Genomic DNA, 24,808 nt, shown 5'->3' with positions numbered 1-24,808 from the left:
CAAACTTAATTTCCTTTTTTTCCCAGCATAGGTTTAACAGTATGTCAACTCTGCCCCTGTCATTGCAGCCTTTTTGTACAAACTGCAGGGTGCTTTAGAGGTAGAAAGGTATACAAACAAATAACCATATCTGCAGGTGTTAGGTAGAAATCAGCCATGATGTCAGACAGTATCTCAACAGATATTTAATCAGAACTTGATATGAATAGTTCTGCTCTAATTAAATCCTTGACAATGTGACTATCATATGTTCTCTGCATGTTGCTGGGCTACAAATAATGGAGTAATTAACATGTTTAAATTGCATTGCATGATCATTTAGGGCTTAATCTTGTGCTTTGATTCAGGACAAAAAGTTAAAATTATTTACAAATACAAGCTACTCAGGTGTCATGTTTACAGAGGTTTCTAAATGTTTCTAAATTAGGGGGGTTAGTTATTAAGTTAGTGTTGCAAAAATACATGTGATGCTTCAGTGATTTTAGAGCTAAACTTCTATTGTTTTTTGTTTTTTGTTTTTTTCCATCTGCAAGAGGTCAGTGGTCAGGGTCATCCACAAAGTAACACCACTAAAGCAGGTGGGAGTTTGGCCACTGCAAAAGTGCTGAAGCATTGTGGTGTTAACCCACCTGACAGACCAGTAAAGTGAATGCTTAAATTTTCACTGTCATGGACACTATATTTCAAATGTAATTAACTTATACATGTTTCATCTGCACTGCTCAAACCTACATGATAAATTGTCACTGATATGGAGCCAGAGTTCAGCAGCTACAGGTAAGGTCAGCATCTGTGATGGAAAGTAACTTTGTACAATTAAGGCATTAAGTTATTTCCAATTTATTCTGATTCATACTTTTCTCTCCACTGCATTTATCAGACAGCTATATAGTTACCAGCACTTCTATTTCACACACAAAACATTAGGTCAACTCATAAAATATAATGTTTCACTACAGATTAAATAGCATAAATTAGTTCCAGCTAAACAAACAATGCTGAAAATGCTGCTTACACATAACAGCACATATATATAACACATAAGTAATAGTAATTCAACACTGAAGGGGGCAACTTTGCATATTGTGTTTGAAGAATGCCTTTGATAATACTTTTACACGTGTAAATTTTGAGTAGAATACATGTATTGGAGAATTTTTTCATTGCAGTGTTGCAACTTCAGTGAAGGATCTGAATAATTCTAGGTCATTGTTTACATATAAAGGATCAACTCTATACAATTTGTGTTGCGGTAAAATGTCTATTATTAGGTCACTTTAAGCTGTTTGACCTTCCCAGTTAAAAGGTGTCCGTCCAGGCGTACACCTGAGTGCCAGCAGATGCACCTGTAGCAAAAGTCACACCACACCTCTTCTGCTGTCTGCGTTCACATAGGAGAGATCCCGCCCTCATTGCTCAAGCTCAGTTTCTATTGGACGGCGGGATGAGTGAGCGATGCCAGTGTGGAGCACCTGGTAGTCAGTCATCGGTTTGTCTCTCAGTGGATCCCCGTACAGTGAACTGGGTAACAGCAATGCGGACGAAGAAGAGCAAAAACGAGGAGAATAGTCCGGTTTTCTCTTTCAACCTGGAGGGTCGGGGCTTCGTGTGGTTGTAAGGCGTACTTAAACCGGAATTTCGTCTTTAAAACCACACAGAAACGGACATTAACTGAACTGGAAGCAGCTCCGGGGCGGATATTTTCCCAACGAATCCCGTACCCACATCCGTAATCTAAGCCCCGGTCGTGTGGAATAGCCTACTAAAAGAATGATAGCTTGAATATTTTTATACTGTCTTGTAGACCTTTTTTTTGCCATCACCGCTTCCCATTTTTCACAGACTCGCTATGGTGGACTCCCCTACCATGAGGAAGACTTTTGTGGTCCCAGACATAAAGCCATTGGATTTGTATGACTGTACTAAAGCAAAAATATGCGCAAGTGTCGGATGGCTATTGGCAAAGTCCTACGGCAGCGCAGGTAGGTTTTAGTTCAGGTTTGCAGGCCTGTTGAGTTATAATATTATCCAGATAGGTCGTACGAAGACCACCATCCTTTTATTGTCCTGAAATATGTTTATATTCTGTTCAACAGTGTAGCGAAACGCACATGCATGTAGGGGAACTGCAGTGTGTGTACAGCTCAGCGATTTTCAGCACAAAGAACAGCATATGAAAGGGGGACCATGCGCTGTATGCATTTTTGTTTTTACTTTGACACATGTCATTTGTTCTCACTCAATGGGTGGTCACATTTTATAGGTAGGCTGTGTGTGTCTCAGAGAAACAGGCCTCCTCCCTAGGCCTTATCACGCTAACCCATTTTGTCGTATTTCTAGCCGCCAGGCTTCAGTCAGAAATTGCAGGCTACTGGGTATGTTTTTAATCTTGCTGTTTTTAATATGGGACACGGGGCGTAGATGATTTTCAGTACCGTTCTTTACTCTCAGAGATGACAGCCCCACTTGAAAGCAATTCATGATTAAGATCAAATAGCTGCATGCAATAGCTCATTGTCCACTGAGTGAATAAACTGTACAGACTGTTTTACCTTTGCAGTTTATTAGGGTTTCTCTTACAATGTCCTTAGTCAGCAAACCTCAAGAGGCGCTTGTGAAAAACCATCCTGCATCAACCATGATGCAAAACACACCCACCTAAGTAATTTTATTGTTTTTGCACAGAGCGTAGGTATCATAAGACAAAGTTTCCAAGGTTTCTTGACCCAAGTCAGCGTCAGCTCTGACCCCGAGGTGATAACAGGTCCCTTTGTCGTAGAGCCCTGTGTGGTAAAGATTAGATCTCACAAAGAGGACACCAAAACAGTCCTGTTTGGAGAAAGGCTTGACGACATGCTCCTTTTCATTTTATTGTAACTTTATTTTACCAGAGGAGTACACACATCAATCTAATCACGGCTACATTTACTAAAACACCACAAGATAGAACATTTAAAAGAAACACATGAGACATGCATGTAAATAGATGCTCAGCTTGAGGTTAATGGTCAAGGTTTTAAACATAAGCTGGAGCTACTCAGTAAAGAAAGGGTGTGAAGTGAATTCTATTTTACTTTAACAACATGACTTGAGTGTTACACAATCTCAGGCAAGCCTTGGGCCCAGGGCTCCAGGCTGCTGCTTTCCCTGTGTGCTCTGTTTAGCACCTCAACCACGCCCTCTGGTCAAAGTCACCCTTCATGCCAAGCTGCAGGAATATGAGGACCAAGACTGTGTTGATGTGCAGTTATTGTTTTAATCAGCTCAATGGCCTCACTGATAGTTTCCTGCAAAGGCAAGATGACATCATCAAGTGCCTTCCCAGAAACTCAGCTGGGCAGAACAACAGATAGCACAGCAGGAGCCAGCTTAGGTCATCTGGTCCTCAGCTCTTCCAGGTCAATTAACCTAATGATGACAATAGTTGACATTTTTAATCTCTTAGTCTTTGCAGTACAAAATGCATTTTCACATGGACCACATACTGTATACATCCCAGGTCTCTGAGGAATGCTAAAATGCTAGACATTAGCTTTTAAGGGAGCTGGCAAGGGCCTAATAACATAAAAAAAAAACCTGAATAAAAAATATCTAGTCTTATATAGGCTACCCTAAAACAAATCCATGTGCAATCATGTTAATCTGAAAGCTGCTTATAGGCTTGGACTGAAATACCAATGTTAGCATAAAAAATGTTTCAGGGCCTAGGAGAACAAGTGCACAGAGTACAGAAACACAAAGTTAACTATGCGCATAAGTATAGCAGTTTGAGACATAGTGCTAAAACCTCAAATTCTCTAAATGCTAAAGAAAAGGCCTGCAACACTTATTCCCCATCACCTTAAGCCAATGAAACACAGAAACATCCTTTTTGAATGGAAATGAGATTATACCATCCTCTCAACTCCTTGCTCCACCAATAGACTACTCACAAAGTAGGAGTTTCCTATAGCCTCTGTTTGATTCACCCAGTGACATTACGCTAATTGAATAATAGCACTGTTAAGAAGCAGCAAGAAATCTCATCATTTCATCCTCTCATACACCAGAAGTAACTAATGATCTTTTGTAATGCCTTGACATATAATGTATGCATAACGTAGGTGAAGGAAAAGTGGTTAGACAAGGATGTAATTTATGATCTGCCCTTGTAGTTGCTGTGACAGATAACCTGAAAGACAATTTGAGGGTGAGTCAAACTAGTCTGTGCCTTTACACTGGAATGAGACCAGAAACTCTTGTTTCACCTGTTTGTAGTAGGCTTGGGAGAAATGTGTTCATGTAAACTGACATGTTCACAAAGATGATCCAGTTACAGTTCCAAAACAGCTTTGACCCATTCCCTGTCTTGGTCATCAGTCTATTTGGTATTCTGCTCATTTTTTTTCCTCTAGCAGTGAAACCAAATCAGCTGTATGTTTCAAACCATGTGTTTCTTTAGCACGTTAGCCCCACCTAGCTACAAAGCTGCTTTGATCACACTGGAATCCTATTGGAATGATTACTCATCCTCTCCCAGTCATTGTAACTATGGTGAGTCAACAAGGGACAAGGACCTGACGAGGATGTTGTCTTGCCTTTAGTGTTTGCTTTAGAGGTAGGAAGTCCTATTGGTGTACTATGTGAAACTCTTAGGTTTCAGACTCGAGTAAACGCCTTTATACAATTACTGTGTTGTAAAGTGTGTTTCAAGATAATGTGATACTTGATTGTAACAGAAGTCACTTGCCACGCTACACAGGGAGGTCAAAGATCAGAGTGAGCTACAGAACAGTACACGCAGATCTGGTTGGGAGTTGATATCTAACTTCAGGAGACTTCTGCAAAGCAAATGCATCCTGCACATTTGGTCACTCTGTATTCCAGTGTTGTCCTGTTAGTCTCTAAAGCACAAATAATGTAATTACACACTGTCTAGAGGATGAGCCTCTTGTGCACACTGACCTTTTAATGCAATTTAAGGCTACTGTACTAATGTCATACTATAGCGCTGCCTGTGGTGATGTGTTACAGGGTACACAGGGCTGTTAGGGATGGCATATTTATGGTAAGTGGACCTGCGATTGACTATGGAGATGGGACACTTCATCTGTAGTGCTTGAAGTGTGTTTTTTCTTTTTGTGCATGTGCTGTCAGATGTTGGCTCATTGATCAAATACAAGAGCATTATTTATGTGCATGCATGTATATTCATCACTTTAAGCAATTGGTGAGATGCATAGAAATCAGTGTAGTTAAAGTTTCTAGATAATATAGACACTATCTGATAAATTCATTATACACAGTTATACACACACATGCTGAAATTAGGCAATATTGTTATTGTAAGTAGAACAGTACAGTCTTAACGTGCAGACATATCAAATTGCAGTCTTGTCCAAGACGTCTAAGCTGTAGTTTAATGTTTATGTTGGCATCAGCATTTCTCTCAGAACTAGTGGTCACATGTAGGGTAGGGTGTTAACATAGTGCCTCTAACCGCCGCTAGATTTTGGGGCAACAAAACAGTGCCTGCTTTGTTCTAAAAATGAGAGTGGATAATCATCTGTGTTTGATCCCTTCCACCACATGATGAGGATGTTTATACCTCGATTTTCCAGGCAGGATTTTGAAGTTATTGCCGATAGCCTTACCAAAACACGCGTAATTCTGAGTTATTGATTTTGTAAAAGTTCTCTTCGTGTGGTATAGTAAAAGAAAATTGTCACAGAGGTTTTGATTGGGCAGGCATGGACTGATGCCCAAACGTGACATAGGGGTGGAAATGGCTTATCTTGTCATTGGAACTTCCTGATGCTTACCTCGCACACTTCTGCATATTTGAGCTCTTATGAATTATTTAATCTGTGCCAGGGTTCCTGAAGGGTTCCAGTAAGCAGCCTGACAGTTTAGATTATCAAATCCAGCAAGTTTTTCAAACTGCTGTCCCATGTTATTGATAGAGAGTGCTACTCAGTGCTCACTGTTACTGTGACAACCTTCCTGAAACCCAATAATGATTGTTTCAGTGAAATGTAAAGTGAGAAGGGGTGAGTGGTGGGCTCTTGGCTAATATTTTTCTCCCAACGGAGCCGGGTTGTTTTAAACTGCAGCTGATTTCAGGTTTGGATGTGTTTGTGTTGCTCCTTGTTTGTTGATTACTGTCAGACACGTGTGGTAATGTCTGTGACATGACCAGCATGCTAGCTCAATCAGTCAATGAAGTAGGACACATGGCTCCTGTTATCAGCAGGCTATCAAGCAATGCAGGTCAGCACAGATAGGAGCTAACATGGCTGAACCAACTACAGCCACGACGGCAAGCTGCATCGGTTCCACTTCACCTCTTAAGATTTTAGCTAATTTTACATAACTTAATATTGGACATATAACTGAAATAGTGCTGTAGTCTTTCTCTGTTTACTTTTGTAATGATAATAAATAGGGCTGAACAGTTAATCAAAAATATTAGTGAAATTGCAATATGGCCGAGTGCAGCATCTAAATTGTAGGTGCTGCAATTTTTTTGATCAAGGTAAAAAAAAAAAAAAATTACCATTGCCACTAAAATCATGAATCATTGTAGTATCTGTGAAAATAATCACAATGTGAATTTAACAGTAGCAACAACATGGCACTGCTGTAGAAAAAACTCTGTTTGGTTTTTCCTTCTACACAAAAAGGTAAGAGGTCAGGGTCGGCTACAGCACAGAGCTCCTGCAGGTGGTAGGGATTAAGTCACTGGGTCATAATCTCCTCATTAGATGGAAAATGTTTGCTTGAACCTCTCTACTTCAGGAGTGATCTCCCTGCACACCCACTATAATAATATGGTAGCAGATTACTAATTTTTGCACACTTTTAACTTTTGCCCTTGTACTCAGTAGATAAGCGCTGACCTCATGGCCAGTGAGAGTGACAGAGTTGCTCGAGTTTATGCAAACACACGCTTGTGTTTTTGATCTAAATATTTTTCTGGAGATGTAGTGATGTCAAAATTATGGAGACTTCACACTCATTTTTGCTGGGTTTTGTTACACTTAAGGCTGCCAGCTTATCATTCTTTTTATTTCCTCCTTTTCCTTTTGAGTTTTTTCTCGTTAGTTCTGTGCTCTATCCAGTGATTGTTGCTGTTTCTGATGTGGAGGTACATTGTTTTGGAAAATTGTGTATGGATTTGCAGCTTCAAATTTGTACACAATTTTATTTTGTGATATACTGTATGTGACGCACAAAGTCATTATTCATGGCCAGACTGTCTCATAGGGAAATCATGCTCATATCGATCTCTCTCATCTCACTGAGTAGTGGCATTTGCATCCTGCTTTGCCTTCTGGCGAAGTTTTTCTTTTTCCTTTATACACGTCATCGTGGGAAGGCTTTTTTCTATCATGGACTCAAGACTAAAGGTGTACGTTTTGGTTGGTGTGTCGCAGTGTTTACAGCAGTAAAGTGGGCATTGTAGTTTTGGTACACAGGAGCATATTTACAACAAAATGGGCCATGTGGTGTGACTGACAATGTTGTGTAACATCTATAGCCATCATGGACTGAGACACAGAGAACAGGGCATTGTCTCACCCCTGGAGCTAGGCGTTTTGTTTTGTTGTCTGATGTCAGTGAATCTATTACATGACTTTATAATGATACAACAACATAGTGACACCTCCCTTGTAATAACACCTTTGTTTCTCTGTTAAGGCACAATCTTAGGCACCCATAAACACACATTACTGTTAAGTTTGTCCTTTCTCTTTTCAGGCAGACTGTTGGTATTTCAGCTTGTCAACATTTTTCCCGAAGGCCCTTTAAAACAGTGAGATGCTTATTCCAGTATGTTTGCACAGAGACACAGGCTATTGAGTTTGCTGCTGGTTTGGTCTGGATGCAGAGAAACCAGTTTCACAGAGGGTGTGTCAAGTGTTTGTGTTTAGGATAGTGTTTTAAGATTTGCCCATCTTATTTACAGAAAGACCAGTCTGAACAGATTATTTAGCAATCTTCTGATTGCCACTGATGGCACAATATTGCCTTGCTACACTTTCTCTGAGGTGAAATAGACTTAGTTTTTTCATTTGTTTTTGATATTTTTGATGGTGTAAATTTCAATCAGCTTGCTGATTTTTGCATCTGAAATCTCTGTAAAGATCTGAAAGACTAATTTTCACAGGCACTGTACAAAAATGAGGCAAGGGGTTTAAAAAAAAAGAGGGAAGAAACAAGTGGCAGAGCATCTTGTAATCTGCAGATGCCAACCTCTGAGCTCATCATGCCCCACTGACCTTGATGCTTGCTCTGCTCTACTCACTCATATGATTATAGCCCTAGGGTATACACCAGCTGTCTTAATCTGGCATGGAACCTGGTAGAAAGCAGGTCTCCAAACCAGCAACAACAGAACATGTCCATGATGATCTTTTACTGAGGAAATGAAGGCACTGCTAATGAGAGAACTTCCTCCCATTTTTAGAGTATTCAGAACTTAATCATAACACATTGTTTGTACCCAATTCTGTACTCAGTCCTCCAGGAACCTATCAAACTGTATGTGTCTGTATGTGTTTCTCTTGGTAGAAAATGTCCCTGCAGAGCTGCGTGACCCCTTCTACTGTGACCAGTATGAGCAGGAGCACCTTAAACCGCCAGTTACACGACTTCTGCAGTCCTCCGAACTCTACTGCCGGACCTACAGCCTGTTACTGGGGGCCAGCGGAGCCGAGGCGCAGCCCAAAGACAACGTTGCCCTGCTGGAGCTCCTCACTCAGAAAGGCATAGTGTCCAAAGACAAGGACACACTAGTGACTGATGCAGACCTCCGACATAAACCCATCAAAATGGTAAAGTTATGTTGCTTTTATAGGGGTCAACAGAATTTACTAGGTTATGTCAACAGTAAACACACAGGTGTTGGTGCTGTAAACTAATTTAATGGGTTGTGACCTGCATGGGTTGATTCAGTGAAACGTCAGAACTGTTGTTTGGGTAGGAACTGCTTTATGTTAACAAGGTTAACAAGTGTTCTCTCCAGTGGAACCAGATGCTCTGCTATCCAGGAGTCTTTAGAAAAACAGAAGGGGTTGAGTGGGCTTGGTTGTTCATATAGGGGCTTGTGCTTGTTTATGCTTTGATTCTGGGGATTAAAGGACATCAAAAAACCCCCACTCATTCAACCCCAACCCCCCATCCCCCCTACGCTGCCCCCAGCTGATCTGAGAGGATGAGTTGATCCAGCTGCTAGGACTAGGGTAGTTATTGTGACACAAGGGATGACTACTTTAATTCCAGGGTGTGAGAGGGAGGGAGCATCTAGATACAATAGATGGACCAGACCAGAACAATGGCTAAACAGTTCTAGTGAAACTTTAGATACTACGTTGAGAGAATAGTCTGGACTGGCTTAATGTGTTAAATCAAGAGAAACTGGTTTGTCCTCTTAGCCCTTGACAATGGATCTCTCTCTCTCTCTCTCTCTCTCTCTCTCTCTCTCTCTCTCTCTCTCTCTCTCTCTCTCTCTGAAAACCCACAGATAACTAAATTAGTATTCTAAAGAATCATAATAGTCTAAATGAGGCAGAAGCTTTTTTGTCTAATGGAACATTTGCTATTTTTCCACAAGTCCTCACTGTAACTCAATTTTGAAATATTCCAACAAACCCTCCTTTTATTCAGATTATCCTTCTCACAAAATTGTAAACAACTGCATTTTCCCAGCCATCTTGGTTCATGCACATACAGACTGTTTTTGAAAGCTAGGCAGGGAGTCTCTAGGGATCTCTATGGGTAGTGGTGTTGTTAGTTTGCTCCACTGCAGCAGGTGTGGCACTGCTGTTGAGATGATATGCTTAAATGAATGCTTGAAAAGGTTTGCATGCATTTTTTACATTATGTTAATTAAATAGTACAGACACTGTGTGACCATTAGGAGTAAACCTTGCTGATATGACAGTTAGGATGCTGGGTAATGTACTGTTGTGGTGTAGCTATAAGCTGACAAAGTTAATGTTATCACTGGTAGAGTTGTGCTTTGGAACCAGACATTTTGGTTGTTTTGTTCAGATAAAGATGGAAGACACTGTAAGTCAAGTCATAATCTGACAACGTTAGTTTTAGTATCTCTTTAAGTGTTCAGCCATCCATCTCAGTCATTTTCATTGGTGCTATATTCATGGTCCATTGTTTTAGTGTTTTGCTAAAATCTACAGCTTAAAGCATTTCACATGCTTTTCACTCTCCACTTGCACTGGACGTGAGGTCATATTGTCCTTTTTGTGCAGGACTGTTTTTTTAAACCCCAGTGAACAGTGAACCACCACCTGCACTGACAGATGTGACACCAAAGCACCACCAAGGCTTTTAATGGATATATATATATATATATATATATGTGTATGTAATCATGAAACTCCTATTTTGGCTGTTACTGTTAATGTTGCATTTGCTGTTTGCTATGTTGGTATATGTGTCTTCCAGCTGCCTCTTGGCCCTAGGCTGCTCTCTGAGCTTGTCTGCCGCTGACTGGCACTGTATCTACAGTGTGGCAAGCAAGGAAAGTGGGTCATGCTGCAGCAGCATTAGAAGGATGGGGCATCAATGTGGGTCTTGGCCAGTAAACGGCTTTGGAGCAGCAGCAATCTGCTGCAGCACTGCTGTATATTACAGCTTCGCTTATCTGTGTCAAACAAGAGGATAACATACAGTGCATTTACATAAAGTACGTTGAGTCATGCTTGTTGCTGACAGGTGAACACTGCTGACTGTTAATCTGGCCTGCTATGTGTCGCTGATGACTTTTCAATTTGTTATTGATACATCACACATCTTATATTATTGCCATTCCTTGCCAATGATTATGAAATTTGGCTCATGTGTAAATCCACGGATGTAGGTTTATCCTAACCCATAAAAATGTGTTTTTGTTCTGGCTTGGGTTGCTGCACTGATGTTGGTACAGAGCACCAGTGACCTGCTCTCTGTAAAACTACACAGTTGGTGCTATGATCAAAGTAGGGCAAAGACAGACACACCATAGCTCACCTAACTACAGTAATTAACTTCATCAAAACTATAAGCTGCTGCTAGAGGATGGAGAAACATTTCATCTTTGTCCCTGCCTTTGGACCTTGACATTTCTTAGTTAATAGTTAGATTCAGAAATATTCAGGAAGAAAATGAATGGTGTGAGCTGTGTGATCTAGGACAACTGGAAAGTCCTATTTTCCACTGAATTGTATGTAATATGAGAGGTTCTTGTCTAAAATGAAATATTTCCACCAAAAAGGCTCAGATACCGAGGCAAGATGTGTTTATTTACATAGACTTAATCTTGTTTTTTGTAACTTGTTGTTGTAATTAATTATTAAATAAATATTATTTCTATAACCTGTTAATTTAGCTGGAAACATGAAGGACTGAAAATCTACCTTTGTAATTGATGTGAGATATGCCATATTACTCACAATTCTAGATTCAGTTTTTAATAATTTGTGTAAGCTGAGTAAATTTGTATAATAATAACAATAATTGTCATAATTGATCATTTATTTGGTGCATTGCAATAGTTTGCTCAAAACCAAAAATAAAGATTAAGCCTTAACGCACATTGATTTTGTTAATTCAACACTTAAAAAGTATTGAGTATGTGTTTGCCCTGTTCTTGAAATTGTAAGTCAGTGGCCCTGCTCCTGCAAACCAAACTAGCACCAGCATCTTTAAAGGCTAGGGTTATCCTGAAAGGAAAGCTTTGTAGATGGTACATCCTTGGGCCTCTTTGAAATGGTCATCATCAATGGAGCCTCCAGCTGCCTCCACCCCTGACTTGCCGCAAACGTGTGTATATGTTTCCTACTGGTAACTGTCCTTCCGGTGGTAGCCCAGCCCCCATAGCTCCTGAGATTGAGGATAAAGATCTGTGAAGATTAGAGATAATCTGCCATGCAGACTGAACGTCATCATCCACGACTGGATGACACGCCAGAGATGACCACTGACTCACCATGCACCTACCACCTCTCACAACATCAGATTTGTAACAGCTTTTGTTCCATCAATTGTTGGTTGAGACAGTAGGATATCACCATATATTATCAGTTTCAAACACTTGCACTGGAAAAAAGGGTTAAGCATTTGTTCCCACAGTGACAAAGTAAGTCATGTAGCCATAATGCAGCTAACCCTCCTCTGGTCCCTTGTTGGTTTTGGAAAGGCACTGACACTTTGTCTTAAATCATACTGCTGTGTTGGCAGGTTTCCGCTCAAGTGAGCATCAGTCAGGAGCTTAGTTGAAAATAGAAGTGGCAGACTATCAGAAACACTAACCATCATCTTATACTACTTGCTCTGTTATGGGCCTTTGCTGATGGGAAACTAATGTGGAGCAGTGATTGAACTTACTTACTGTATGTTAAACAAAACTGGTGTAATGCAGTTCTAGACTTGGTTTCCTTGCATAAACATACAGTTCAGGTTCATATGAGTGTTCATATAACAATATAACCTCTCACCCAAAATCCCCCGCTGGGCCCCAGACCTGCCTGATCCCCCTGTTTCTCCCCCCTCAGTAGGCACCAGGCAGGATAGGGGGATGGGGTTAAGTCATATTTCAGACATAATCAGATTTTTCCCTCACCATAATTTCACTTTCTGATCCACAAGATACCTTTGCATTCCTTTTGCACATCGTTGACACAATTATGTAAGCAAATTTGTCAAAAAAAGCCATAAGGCGTTAGTGTTGATGGGGTTAATTGATGAGGTATTAATTTTTCCTCTCTGTGTCACATTGGTTTGAGGAGTGCTTGAACTGTTTGCTGGCTGGATGTTTCCGAGTACAGAGCCGGTGCTAAGCCAAGAGCACGGAGCACTGCTGCGGTCAGGCTTGTGTTGAGATGCATTGTGGGTCAGCTGGTTGGTTGTTATGGTGATCTGGCAGGCTCTGTACTGTGTGTTCATGAGTTGCTCTTCTCTCCCCTCTCATTAGAGAGACTTGTGATTTAGCTTAGCGAGCTCTCCTGGGTCTGCAAGGGGAAATCTACTAGCAGCCCCCCTTCCTCCCCTTTCATTTTGTACTTTTTGTCAAGAATTACCCACTACTGAATAAATACGGGACTGTGTGACAACAGAGTCTGCCACCCTGTCTGTCTGTCATTCTCTCGTGTTCATTTCTTCTTTTTCTCTCAGTCATCCTGTCTCTTTTCACACTGTGACAAAAGATCCAACCTATGATTACACTGTGTGGCCAAATGCAAAAATAGTTCTACCTTAAATCACTTTTTTTCAAACATAGCTACTGGTAGAATTTAGCTCAAAATTAGTTGGCCCATATTGTAGGGCTCAGAAATATGCTAGTTTGTTAAATCAGGAAGTCTCACTGGGGTTAATATCTTTTTTTTAAGAGATTAGTGCAAAAAAGCTTGAAGTCAATATCTCAATATTAATGAGAGTATTTTTTCAATATCAGTGTTTAATGCAATTAACTGTTTTTTGTTTGCTCAGATTAATTATTTTGGACTAGAAAAATTTATAGGATGATAATGTGATATATTTATATATTCGCAGTATGAACATTGATGATACAGTTAAATTTGTGTCCGTCCCTACCATGTTTCAGTTATCACTGCTAAGCAATAGTGCCTTAAATCAGTCAGATCAGTCAGATTGTGGATAGCTCAGAGAAGACCTAGTCCCTATATCTGATCATTTGACCCATTCTGTACTAAAGACAGTTCCACTGAACATACAGTATATAAGTAGCGGTTCTACTATTGGCACCAGTGTTTGGAGGGGAGGGGTGGGGTGGGGGTGGGGGCAGGCTAGCCAGGGCCACACAGCTCCCAGTGACCAACTGCAGCAGATCCAGAGAGCTTGGCCCAATGCTATCTGACAAGCCTTTGCTGGCATAGCCCACCCTTCCTGCCCCAGCAGCAGGTCTGTCCAGGTCAGCACTTTACATCAGGGTTGAGTAGGCAGACATGCAGACAGGGCTCATGCACGCAGCTGGACTGCCACCAGCCTGCATCAGGGGCAACGTAAGAGGCCAGAGTAAGAATGTCTGGCCTCTAAAGTGGAATTTGTAAGTAGTGAAAGGGAACAGGCACTGATTTGCACAGATTAGGCTCAAAACTGAAGATTGGAGATTGAAGGAGTGGCCCCATGACAGGAATGTGTTGTTTGTGACCTTCCTGTCCCCTCTGTTGGCCAAAATGAATTATTAGAACAAGGAGCTTGTTGCAGTTAGCCAATAGTGAGGAGAGAGGGGCCCCAGTGCTGCTGTTGGATGGCAGCTAAAAGTGACACAGATAAAGGAGACAAAGATAGAAGGGTCATATATTAAATATGTAGACTTGATAAGGATAAAGAAGGCAAAGGACAGGAGAGCTATCATGAGTAAACCCAAGAACTAATTTGTTATTTGCCACTTGTCTGTATGAATTAAATGTGCATGCAAACGGTTTAAATATCTGAATCATTTAGAGCAATGCGAAGGTTAGGTATATAAAGCACTGTCGGTTTCAGGTCCATGGCACGAATGGAGCACAACTTCTAATGAGCTAACAGGTTTATAGAGTTAAGCTGTTCTCTCTGACTGAGCTGATAATGTTGGTGGTGCATTTTAATGGGCTCTGGCCATTAGGGAGAGCACAGTAATGGTCTCTCAAGTATGAGGAAATGTCCGTAGGATACAAATGCTTGGGAATGGAAAGTATTTGTAAGTGTGTTTTTGTTTGATTGTTGTACAGGTGTTCGGAAAAAACTATATTCGTATTAAGTAGGTTTTCTATCCAATTTGCAAAACAAAAACGCATTCATACACCGAAAATGCAGAAAAGATATGGAACACCTGTTTCTTACAGAGAAGTCTGTTCTTTGTTGTGCTTCCTGGTGATCTAGTTACAACACCTCATTTTATCCTGCAGTCTCTTACACATGAGTCATACAGCGACATTTCACTGCGCAAAAGAAAAGGGAAGCATGCTGTAGAGAAGGCAAATAAGGGGAAAGCAGCTGAGGAATGACAGTCCTGGAACCCATGTGTTATCATATTACAGGTCCATTGCTTCTTTAATGATTTAATGGTTGTACAAACATAGGTCCAGAGTTCACCCACATCTATGGATGTGTGTGTGTTTTCTTGCTGAGAACTCTTTGTTAGTGTTTCTGCTGACTCACAGCTGGCTTCTGGTGACCTCTAGAGGATGCTGCTTGTAAATATTGGTTGTGGTGCAACTGTAAGAGGCGATCTCTGTTCTGCAGTAAGCAATGCTCTGCTAGAGCAGTCAGGCAAATGTCAGTGTCCAGCATTATTGTGTTAGCTGTAATTGATTTATGCTGTTGGGCTCTGTGGTCTCCACTGTGTATGGTCCCACCTCTGACAGTTCCTCTTGTTTCTCCCATGTGATTGGTGCAGAGTGCTCACCTGGCAGTGATAGATGCCCTGATGGCCGTGGGAGCCATGGAGACGGTGACTGCGGTGAAGACATGTGGCTCTGCTGAGCTGCTGGGTGGAGCTTCCAGCTGGGAGGATGCTCTGCTTCATTGGGTTAACGGGGTAAGGAGCAAGCCAGAGAGAAACAATGCTTGTTTGAAGCACACATCTTTATTGTGACAGAAATCAGAAATGTCTCATTTTTCAGACCAATATCTTCCTAAGCCCTCTGTTGTAGATGACCTAGTGACTGTTTAGCTTCAGAAATTAGGATGCTGTTAATCTTTAATTTGATACATTTTATTAACGTAACAACTCATTGTACAGGTCCCTGACGATGTCTATTAACTGCTTTGTCTTCTTGTCATGCTCTCAGTTAAACCAGAAGCTGAAAGAACTTACTGAAGGATCGCAGAATGACTCCTCTCAGGCTATTACAGAGCCCCAACCTGTGCAGCCCTCTGTGAGTATTGCATTACATAGTGTATTCCAGTGTATTTCTCTCTTTTTACACATCATTATATCCAAAGACACATGATAATCTGTCTAGGATTATGTACTCAGTGCTATAAAAAACATCCTTCTATTAAGCTGCTCTTGCAGGTCCTTACCCACTCTCACTCTACAAGAATAACAAGTACTGGTTGGCACAATAAGTTAAGGACAGCGTCATTGTTTTGTCAACAAGGTTGTCTTGTCATGTCAAGAAATTGCCGTCATCACAACCCTTCCTCTTCTTTGTCTAGTTCTTCCACTGTAGGCTTAATACCTCTCCTTGTGCTCCTGTTCTCCACTTCCCCGTCTTTTTTCTATTTCCTGTCCCTCCTCCTCTCTGACAGTGTCCTACTCGCTGGTACTGGAAACTTGTTCCTGTAAGTTCCCTCCTTTCCTCTGCTCCTTCCCCCTGTCCCTCCATCCCTCCAGTGTCTTCATCAAATTTATCAGCAAATATCTGATGGTCAGGTTTGTTTTGTTTTTTTTTTCCTCCATACGCTGGTGTGAGAATGCTAGTGTGCATCATCTCACCTTTTAGTCTGCATTAATTTGCACGTCACAGAATAAATGTCACAGGGCGGGGCATGACAGAGACGTGAAAGGCATTGTTTGTTGACACACGAGTGGTGCATGATTCACAATTGATACTCAGGCACTTGAGAGTGTACAATGTACGACCAGTTCTTCTGGTTGTGTGTGTGACAGCAGTGTGTGTTTGTGTGTGAAAGGCTACGGGGTTTAACAGAGACAGGCTTCTAGTCAGCTGGTCCCTGCTGACAGTGTGCTGTTTTTCTACATACTGTAGTCCGACCTGAAACATTTTTTCTCTCTTGCCTCTTCTCTTTCCCTCCTGAGACCTTCACTCGTCCCACTTTTTACTGACAAAACCTTCCTTCTTTCTGCTCTGATTAGGTCGCTCCCTTTGCATCTATCATTTGTTCACCTAAGCTGTCTCTTGCACACATTAGCATGACTTTTATGTGTCCTCTTTCTCACATTCATACTACAGTTCTTTTTCTAAAACATTTCCTGTTATATATCACAATGCATATAGACTTAAGAGCATCGACCAATGTTTGGAAACCCTGCCTTTGATGGTGGTTTTTAACATTAACTAATATGCCAAATATTTTACATACAAACCTTTTTTAAGGTCACACTGCAGTATTTGATTGTCTCTTTCTTTTTGTTGTTGTTATTTAGCTTCGCTACCGGAAGGATAAAGTTCAGTCCAAACAAAAGCCCATCTTTCCAGTGGTGAATGAAGTCAAAGACTTGTCCAGTGGTTGTGCTGTTGCTGCTGTCATACATTACTATTGCCCTGGCCTGCTAAGACTTGAAGGTACCAACAAAAACTGTAATCACTAACTTTTTGGTACTTATTTTTTACGCCTGTAACACTTTTTTTTCTCTCCCTGTAAGATGTTTGTATGAAGGATTCCATGTCTGTAGCAGACAGCCTGTACAATCTGCAGTTCATCCGTGAATTCTGTGACAGCTGTCTGAAGTGCTGCTGCCACTTGGCACTGGAGGACATGCTATACACACCACAGGAGCTTCAGGTACTTATATTCACACTGCTGATCATCAGTCGACTGAATCGTGTACTGTATTTTCTTCTTAATGCCGGATTTATTCTGTGTGATTTGTTTAGCTCAACTTGCTGAGCTTCCTAGCAGAGCTGCTTAGTTGGTTTGAAGTACAAAGGCCAGAATTTGTTCAGCCAATAGACACATTGGGTAAGTGTCACTAATTTTGTGGTACTTTGTCAATACTGTGAAATCATGACATTGAATATCTGTTAGAAAGTTTAATTGGGTGTTTTCTTTTTTGTTAGATGGATCCACACCGGCAACACCAAGTGGTAACAGGTACAGAAGCTCTCTGTGTATTATTTTGCTTTTTTAGTCATCTGGCATATACTTTTGATGCGTTTGTTTGAACTGAAAGGTTGTTTCTCTGCCTTACAGTAACTCCCCTTCTATCTTCAAGAAGCCTTTTCTCCCCATCTCCTCCCCTGCTTCAGGTAAAATCAAGACTGTCCTCTCATCACGACATCAAACTACAATGTTGTCTAGATGATTATTTTACTGTCTGGTTCACCTATTTCCCTCCCTTGGTGCTTGTTTGTGTTTTAGTGGTGTTTCATGTTGTATTTTACTATTGTTTTCTTACTTCTTATCAATATTTGAAACTTTTGTACATATTTTTTTCCTTTTCTTGGTGTATTGTTTTGTTGATATGTGCATCCCTGTGTGGTGTGCATCCTTGTGTGGTGTGCATGCTTTTACATGTCTGTGTATGTGTTCCATTGTACTCAGGATCTTTGACTCAGTCTACCTCAATGTCTCATATAGAAGGAGTTGGAAAGACATGGAGCAAGAAACCCCTTAGGTACGACCCATATATTCAGTAACAAGTAAACACTGTCTTTTGTACTTGTTTTTGTACTTATACTTTTTTTTTTTTCCGTCTTCTTCTCCCTAGCCGCCCCTTGTCAGCAGTATCCTTCAGCATTCCTTTTGGCCTAGACAGTGATGTGGACATTGTGATGGGCAACCCTGTAATAACCCGCTCTGTGAGCTCAGACCAACTCAACCCAGCAGGCCAAAACATCAACCCGGGTTGCCCTACACCCCTCCTGAAGACCTTAGCCATTTGCTTAGCAAACCACCTGGCCCCAACGGCCCACAGAGAGCTTCCTGGGCCACCCAGGCTCCAAGTATTCCAAGGTTGGCAGAGGAGAATGGCCTTGCAGGGAGTGAAACAGGGGAGCTGCCTACCATTGAAGAGGCTCTCCAAATTATCCACAACGAGAGCAAAATGGAGCCTCGTTTACACCCTGATGGCTGCTCCTGATGGCTTCTACCTCCACTCTCCCGATGACCCTGCTAGTTCTAGACATAATAACAACTTAGCCGCCATCAGCTGCTCTGCCCCTACACGCTCAGGAATGATGTACCGGCCCACAGGAGAGTCCAGGGAGCCCACTCGCACCAGGAACACTTCTGAGTGTTCACGAGATGATGACTCAGTCTTGAGAGATGGCAGTGTGGACTCAGATGCATCAGAGGACATGCCTAAGGCCCAGTCCACTCCAACCACACCAGCTGCTGGTGCACACTCTGCTAGGGGCCATGGAAAAGAGGAGTCTGACAGTGGTGTGAAGATGACCAGCTTTGCAGAACGCAAAAAGAAGCAGATAATGGATCCTCCCAAAGCCAGCGACTCCTCTTCTCCTCAGATGACTACATGGGCACAAAAGTCTGAACAAAGCCCTAACAAGAGCCCACAACTCAATAATGAGGTCACGGAACTGGGAGCTCGGCTTGAAGAAAAGCGAAGAGCCATTGAAGCCCAGAAGAAACGCATTGAGGCCATTTTTGCAAAGCACCGGCAAAGACTTGGAAAGAGTGCCTTCCTGCAATTGAAGAAGGAGCAGCGTGAGGGTGAAGGTGAGGGAGAGGGAGGGGATGGCCAGGTCAGCACCTCATCCACAGAAGAAGACCTCTCTCGCTTGACACTGGAAGAAAGGCTAGCTCGCATGGAGGAGGAAGAGCAGCAGGAACAAGATGAACAGCGCCCCTCAGTAGAGGATGAGGGTAATCTCAAAGGGGGACTTCAGCTCAACAAACAGGTTAGTCACTCCAAAGAAAAGGCAGGTACACCAGGAGAGAAGGGCTCCGGGACACCTGGTGAGAAAATGGTAGCTCCACTCGGGGACTACAATAACGCCGTATCAAAGCTGACTGCAGCTCTTAGCTCCCTGCACAACGACATGCAGCGGCTGACCGAGCAGCAGAACCAGCTGATGAAGAAGAAAGTTGCAGGCTCCAACAACAAATCCTGGGTTATTCCAGCCAGCCCTAAAACCTCCACCCCAGCCCCTCCCCCTGTACGCATGTCTCGAGAATCAACCCGAGATTTAAATTCAGCCTCTTCCTCTCCGTCTCCAGTCACGTAGAATCTCAAACCACACCACTCCCCCTAAATCTCCTCATGTCCATCGTAGAGCCCAGTCTGTTCCCCCTAAAAGCCCCAAACACCAACACAGTCGTCCCTTGGACATTAAGGTTCCAACCCTGTCGAGGGTTCTCACCCCACCTCAAAATGTGGACCGCATCCCCCACCTTCGTCGTGTAAATCCTATGCAGTCCCAAGTTCAGACTTCATCCTCATTCTCCATCGGTGACTCTGGCAGCCTAGATGAGCTGCGCTCAACTGGACCAACTCCTGTTCCCACTCCAACACTGACCCCAGCACCAACTCCTACCCCAACTCCCCGTCCAGCCGCAGATGATGCCCTGTCAGAGGTTGGCTCCAATGACGATCAAAGTATATTTAGCATGGACCTGGAGGTAGGATCCTTGCACAGTCACGCAGCTAAGAGGGAAGGGTTTGCAGGTGGGGGCTGCAGCTCTGGTGCCCCATCGGAGTGCTCCTTCGAAAGTGATGCTCCGGCAGGGATGTTGAATGGCAAACGCAGTAGCCTGATTGAGATCTCGCTGTCTGCTCTGCGAGATGGGGAGGAGGATGACCAAGTACCCGATGCCTTCTCTGACTCAATGAGTGACCGGACAGAGCCAGAGATGAAAGGAGGGGTTGGTTTCTTTTTCAAGGTAGGTGAATAATTATATTAACCCTATGTGTCTAAGAATGCTGTTTTTGTAAGGTCAGCGCTTTCATGCCTTTTTATTCTGGTTTTTATTATTAGGATGACAAGGAGCGACCAGAGGATGAGATGGCCCAGCGAAGAGCAGCTTTGCTTGAGAAACAGCAGAAGAGAACAGAGGAGATGAAAAGACGCAAACTTGAGCAGGAAAAAGAAAAAGAATCAAAGTGAGATCCTGCATTCATAAACAAATTAGGACTGTAGTATTTTGAGTTTTACATTAAATGAAATTAAACATTATTATTGGTCACATTTGTAAAGTTTGAACATTGCTGTAGACATGTTTTGCAGCATATAACTGATGGTGATTAGGAGTTTATCGATTTATTGTTGCTGTTACCTGTCAAATCAGTCTCCTTGTTGTCAGTGTCACACGTTGAAAGTTTTACACATTATCTTTATGCACTTTTAGCAAGCCTCAGTGGATGATCATCGAGGGCTGGGGGAACAAGAGTGAGGACAGACCACAGACCCCAGGCACCCCTCCAGCATCACGCACCCCACCAGTAGAAGGGACTCCCCAACGCAGAGGAGACTTCACTAGGCAGGAGTATGAACGGAGACAGCAGCTTAAAATCATGGAAGACTTGGACAAGGTGCTGAGGCAGAAACCCACCACAGTTCGCGGTGTCAAGAAACAGAGACCTAAGACTGTATTCAGAGACGACTCCGTCCTCTCTCATAGCCCTGTCAAGGGTTTCATGGGTAAATAGTTGTAACTCTCACACACACTGGTCTTACTTGCTTTCCTCCTACACTCACATGTATTTGTTTTCTCAGTATAATTTATTTTTCCATTCCTCTTTTCCTCCATCTAGGCACCAAGCTGAACAAAGTGTACTCTCACTCTACCATGAACCTGTCCTCCATGGCTAATGACTCTGGAGGCCTATCTGTGAGGAAGTCTCCCAGGTAACCTGCTCATTGACAGTGGCTCATACAGCCAAAAACAGTGTCCGGATTATTTCAAATCCCAAAGAAGTAAAACATGTCTTTCATGCCAGATAAGTAGATCTACTAAGTAGAGCTGGAAAATGTATCAATATAATATTGTTATGATATGGCACTAAATTATTATTAAGTGGAGTAATAGGTACAAAAAATGTTTGTTGATCATGTCCACATTATTATTAATATATTTTTTAAATATAAATATTAAACTGTAAATATTTTCTGCCAGTGCAATTGCAAAATGTTGATATGAAGGTATTCAATACGTGTGAGTGTTATGATTGTATACCAACTACAGGTCCTTGTTACTCTTATCAGTGTTATAGGGGGCAAAAGCATACACATGGCCTCAAGGTCAGTTAATGACTTTCTTCTCCAAAATCTTTTTTGACTCCCTCTAGTCGTTCACACTCTCCCTCCCGGCTAATGTCACCAAGACGAACAAGCTCTCAGAACGGAGATAAGGACTGGGAGAATGGCTCCACTATTTCCTCCCCTGCCTCAATCCCAGAATACACAGGTCAGTGATATGTTCCAAACTATATGCCTCTTGTCTTAAACTATAAAACAAAACTAATCCAGTAATCATTGTATCATTGTTTGGTTGGGCTGTGATATTTGGAAATGCTGTATCTTGCAGGACCAAAGCTGTACAAGGAGCCTAGCTTTAAGTCCAACAAGTTCATTATCCATAATGCTATCACTCGCTGCTGTCTGGCCGGCAAGGTCAATGAACCACAGAAAAACAAGATTGTAGAGGTAAGGCATCCTGCTGTGTCAGAGTCCAACAAAGAGGTCCAGCCTAACTAGGTTATAAGTGACAGTTTCTGTTTTCAGCTGCGCTTAACTTGTGTTTATGTTTTTGTTGTTTCTTTGTCTGTCTCTCCCTCTTTAGGAAATGGAGAAGAGCACGGCCAATCACTTCCTCATCCTCTTCAGAGATTCCAGTTGTCAGTTCAGAGCAGTTTACACCATGAACCCTGAAACAGAGGAGATGGTGCGGCTCACTGGCATTGGCCCCCGCATCATCACACCTGAGATGGTAGAATCCATTTACAAGTACAGCTCTGACCGCAAGCAGTTCACGGCCATCCCGTCCAAAACCATGTCCATGAGTGTTGACGCCTTCACCATCCCTGGTCACTTTTGGCAAAAGCGCCCAGGAACTCCCAAAAAGCTTGGTACCCCCAAATAAAGACATAAACAAGATGTGTAGAGCTGTTACCATTCAGGGAACCAACTCCCAACTTTACTGCCTTCTGTCATGTATTTTGGCCAGTGAGGCACTTGAGATTGTTCATTACTCAGTTAGACTAGCAGTGGACAGCATGACTGAGCTATCAACCTGGACCCCAAGAACAATCCAGTCAACTCTACATGCCAAGAGAAAGGGCCAATCACTCACTCATTCAGCCAATGTAGTTACAATAGTTTCAAGAGCTTCTGATTGGCCCTAGATTGTAAAATGTACTGCAACTGATTCTGTCAGGATGAAGAATTCTCTTTCCCTTGCACCCTGCCTCCCCATGCCTTGCCTTACCCCACCCCAGAGTCATTTTTGTGACTCTTAGGTAAGAAAAAGATGACACAACCATACTGCCTTTGCCCGCACAACAGTATTTTGGGCCAGAGTAGTTCCTGCCCCTCTCAGTTCTGCTTGCTTTTCCTTTTGCTGCCTTTTCTTCTTCTTCCAGGGCTCACTCTCTCTCCAGTCTACTGAGACAAGTGGCTCAGCTCTCAGTTCTGATAGGAGATCTCAGCTGAAAATTAACAGCAGGTAACACTGCTCTCATATGAATGTAGGGCACACACTAACCACTCATTCCATTCAGGGGTGTTTTTACTGGTTGGTCAGGACCAGAAAATACCACAGTGGATGGTTCATCTGTGGGCTGCACTGGTGGTGGCTACTGTGGTTGTCAGTGGACTTGCACACCTAGAAACTGCCTGTGCCCCCATAGTTTGTGCACTCCACGCCAACTCTCCTTCAGCTGTAGACAACTGGATGTTTTTTTTATACTATTTTGACATGTTTTTGCAGGACAAATCGCTTCAGCCTTTGAGAGCTGAAAGAAGAATGACATTCATGTGACTTTTTCCTCTTAAATTGCTTTCTCATTTTCAACATGTGATGAATTGAAATGTTATCTGAGCTTACCTTGAAAAACAATACTGGAAACATGAAGGAGGGCTTTATCATGTTTATCATTACTTGGACACAGCTCTGTGTGAAAAAGATAATCAATGCTAATTTAATATATACTGAATGCTGATTACTTTGATTTTTTGACAATGATTTGTAAAAAGTAAGTTGACCTTTGTAAGCTATGAATAAGCTAGCCTGCTGCTTGAGCATTAGTGAGATGTATGTTTGAGATGAGAATGAGTGAATGAGAATCAATAGAAATTGTCAAACAGCTGAAAATTGATGAAACCTTTTGTCTAGGGATTAATAAATCCTTTAGGTCACTAGGAGTCTGTTTCCTATTATATGATTCCCTGTTTGCGTGTCCGGGCATATAAACAGCAGTTTTCTTTATGAAGGATAATTGCGAACTGTAACAGCCCTCATCATTCCCCTGTCTCCTATAGAGACTCCTTCATGTATAACTGGGGGAATGTAAACGCCAAACTTTTTTTTTTTTGCCAGTCCATGCTATGAAGCAAAATACTTGACCCTACATTTGCTTGTGATCAGGTCAATATCACCACAAGATTTGTGGGAAATTGGCCCTCTTCCTTTTCAGTCTTTAGCACTACAACAGCTGCCATGGTGCAGCTGTCCTCTTTTTAATCACTGACTGCCTCCAACAATTGTGTTGTTTGAATGAAATTCCGGTGCAGATGTGAAAAACATGTCGAGAGCAGCATTTAGAATAAGTAAATAAGATGATTAAAAGTGTGTGTGGAGGAGTGCATATGGAATAATTGGATGTTTGTATTTATGTGTTTGTAAAGAGTAGAATGTGGTAGTTTAACACTATATTTTGATTTTGTGCAATTCTTCCCCTAGAAATCCCCACATCACCCAGAGGTGTATTTATTTGGTTTGCATTAGATATTGCATTTGATGTTTAGTTTCAGTTTCTACTTGTGTCTTTTTGGTAAGGGTGGTAAGTCACTCATTCATTTCATAGAAGGTGTCATAACATTTATGTTTTCTTTCTCCTCTGTTATCAAATCTGTGCCAGCACATTATGTATGTCCATTTCATAAAATGACTATCCTTGGCAACTGGACCAGAAAAATAAAACTCCTTTTTAAATCATTGTCATTTAGATTTTTTTCAT

General features: G+C 42.0%; 1 protein-coding gene across 1 annotated transcript; it reads left to right on the top strand.

Moving 5' to 3' along the window:
* Positions 1 to 1,275: 1,275 nt before the first annotated feature.
* On the top strand, positions 1,276 to 24,787 carry camsap3 (calmodulin regulated spectrin-associated protein family, member 3). Its single transcript, XM_018704570.2, is given in 21 exon segments — positions 1,276 to 1,982; positions 8,554 to 8,816; positions 15,383 to 15,523; positions 15,777 to 15,863; positions 16,240 to 16,272; positions 17,099 to 17,237; positions 17,318 to 17,457; positions 17,550 to 17,634; positions 17,733 to 17,766; positions 17,866 to 17,921; positions 18,217 to 18,289; positions 18,383 to 18,521; positions 18,524 to 18,745; positions 18,747 to 19,850; positions 19,852 to 20,514; positions 20,610 to 20,734; positions 20,980 to 21,272; positions 21,386 to 21,479; positions 21,920 to 22,038; positions 22,159 to 22,277; positions 22,414 to 24,787. Coding segments are annotated over 21 exon segments (4,362 nt in total). The 5' UTR covers positions 1,276 to 1,849; the 3' UTR covers positions 22,714 to 24,787.
* Positions 24,788 to 24,808: the final 21 nt, after the last annotated feature.

This window comes from Lates calcarifer, linkage group LG11, assembly GCF_001640805.2.
Source record: "Lates calcarifer isolate ASB-BC8 linkage group LG11, TLL_Latcal_v3, whole genome shotgun sequence".
NCBI lineage: Eukaryota > Metazoa > Chordata > Actinopteri > Centropomidae > Lates > Lates calcarifer.
This window is presented reverse-complemented; position numbering and strand designations above follow the sequence as displayed.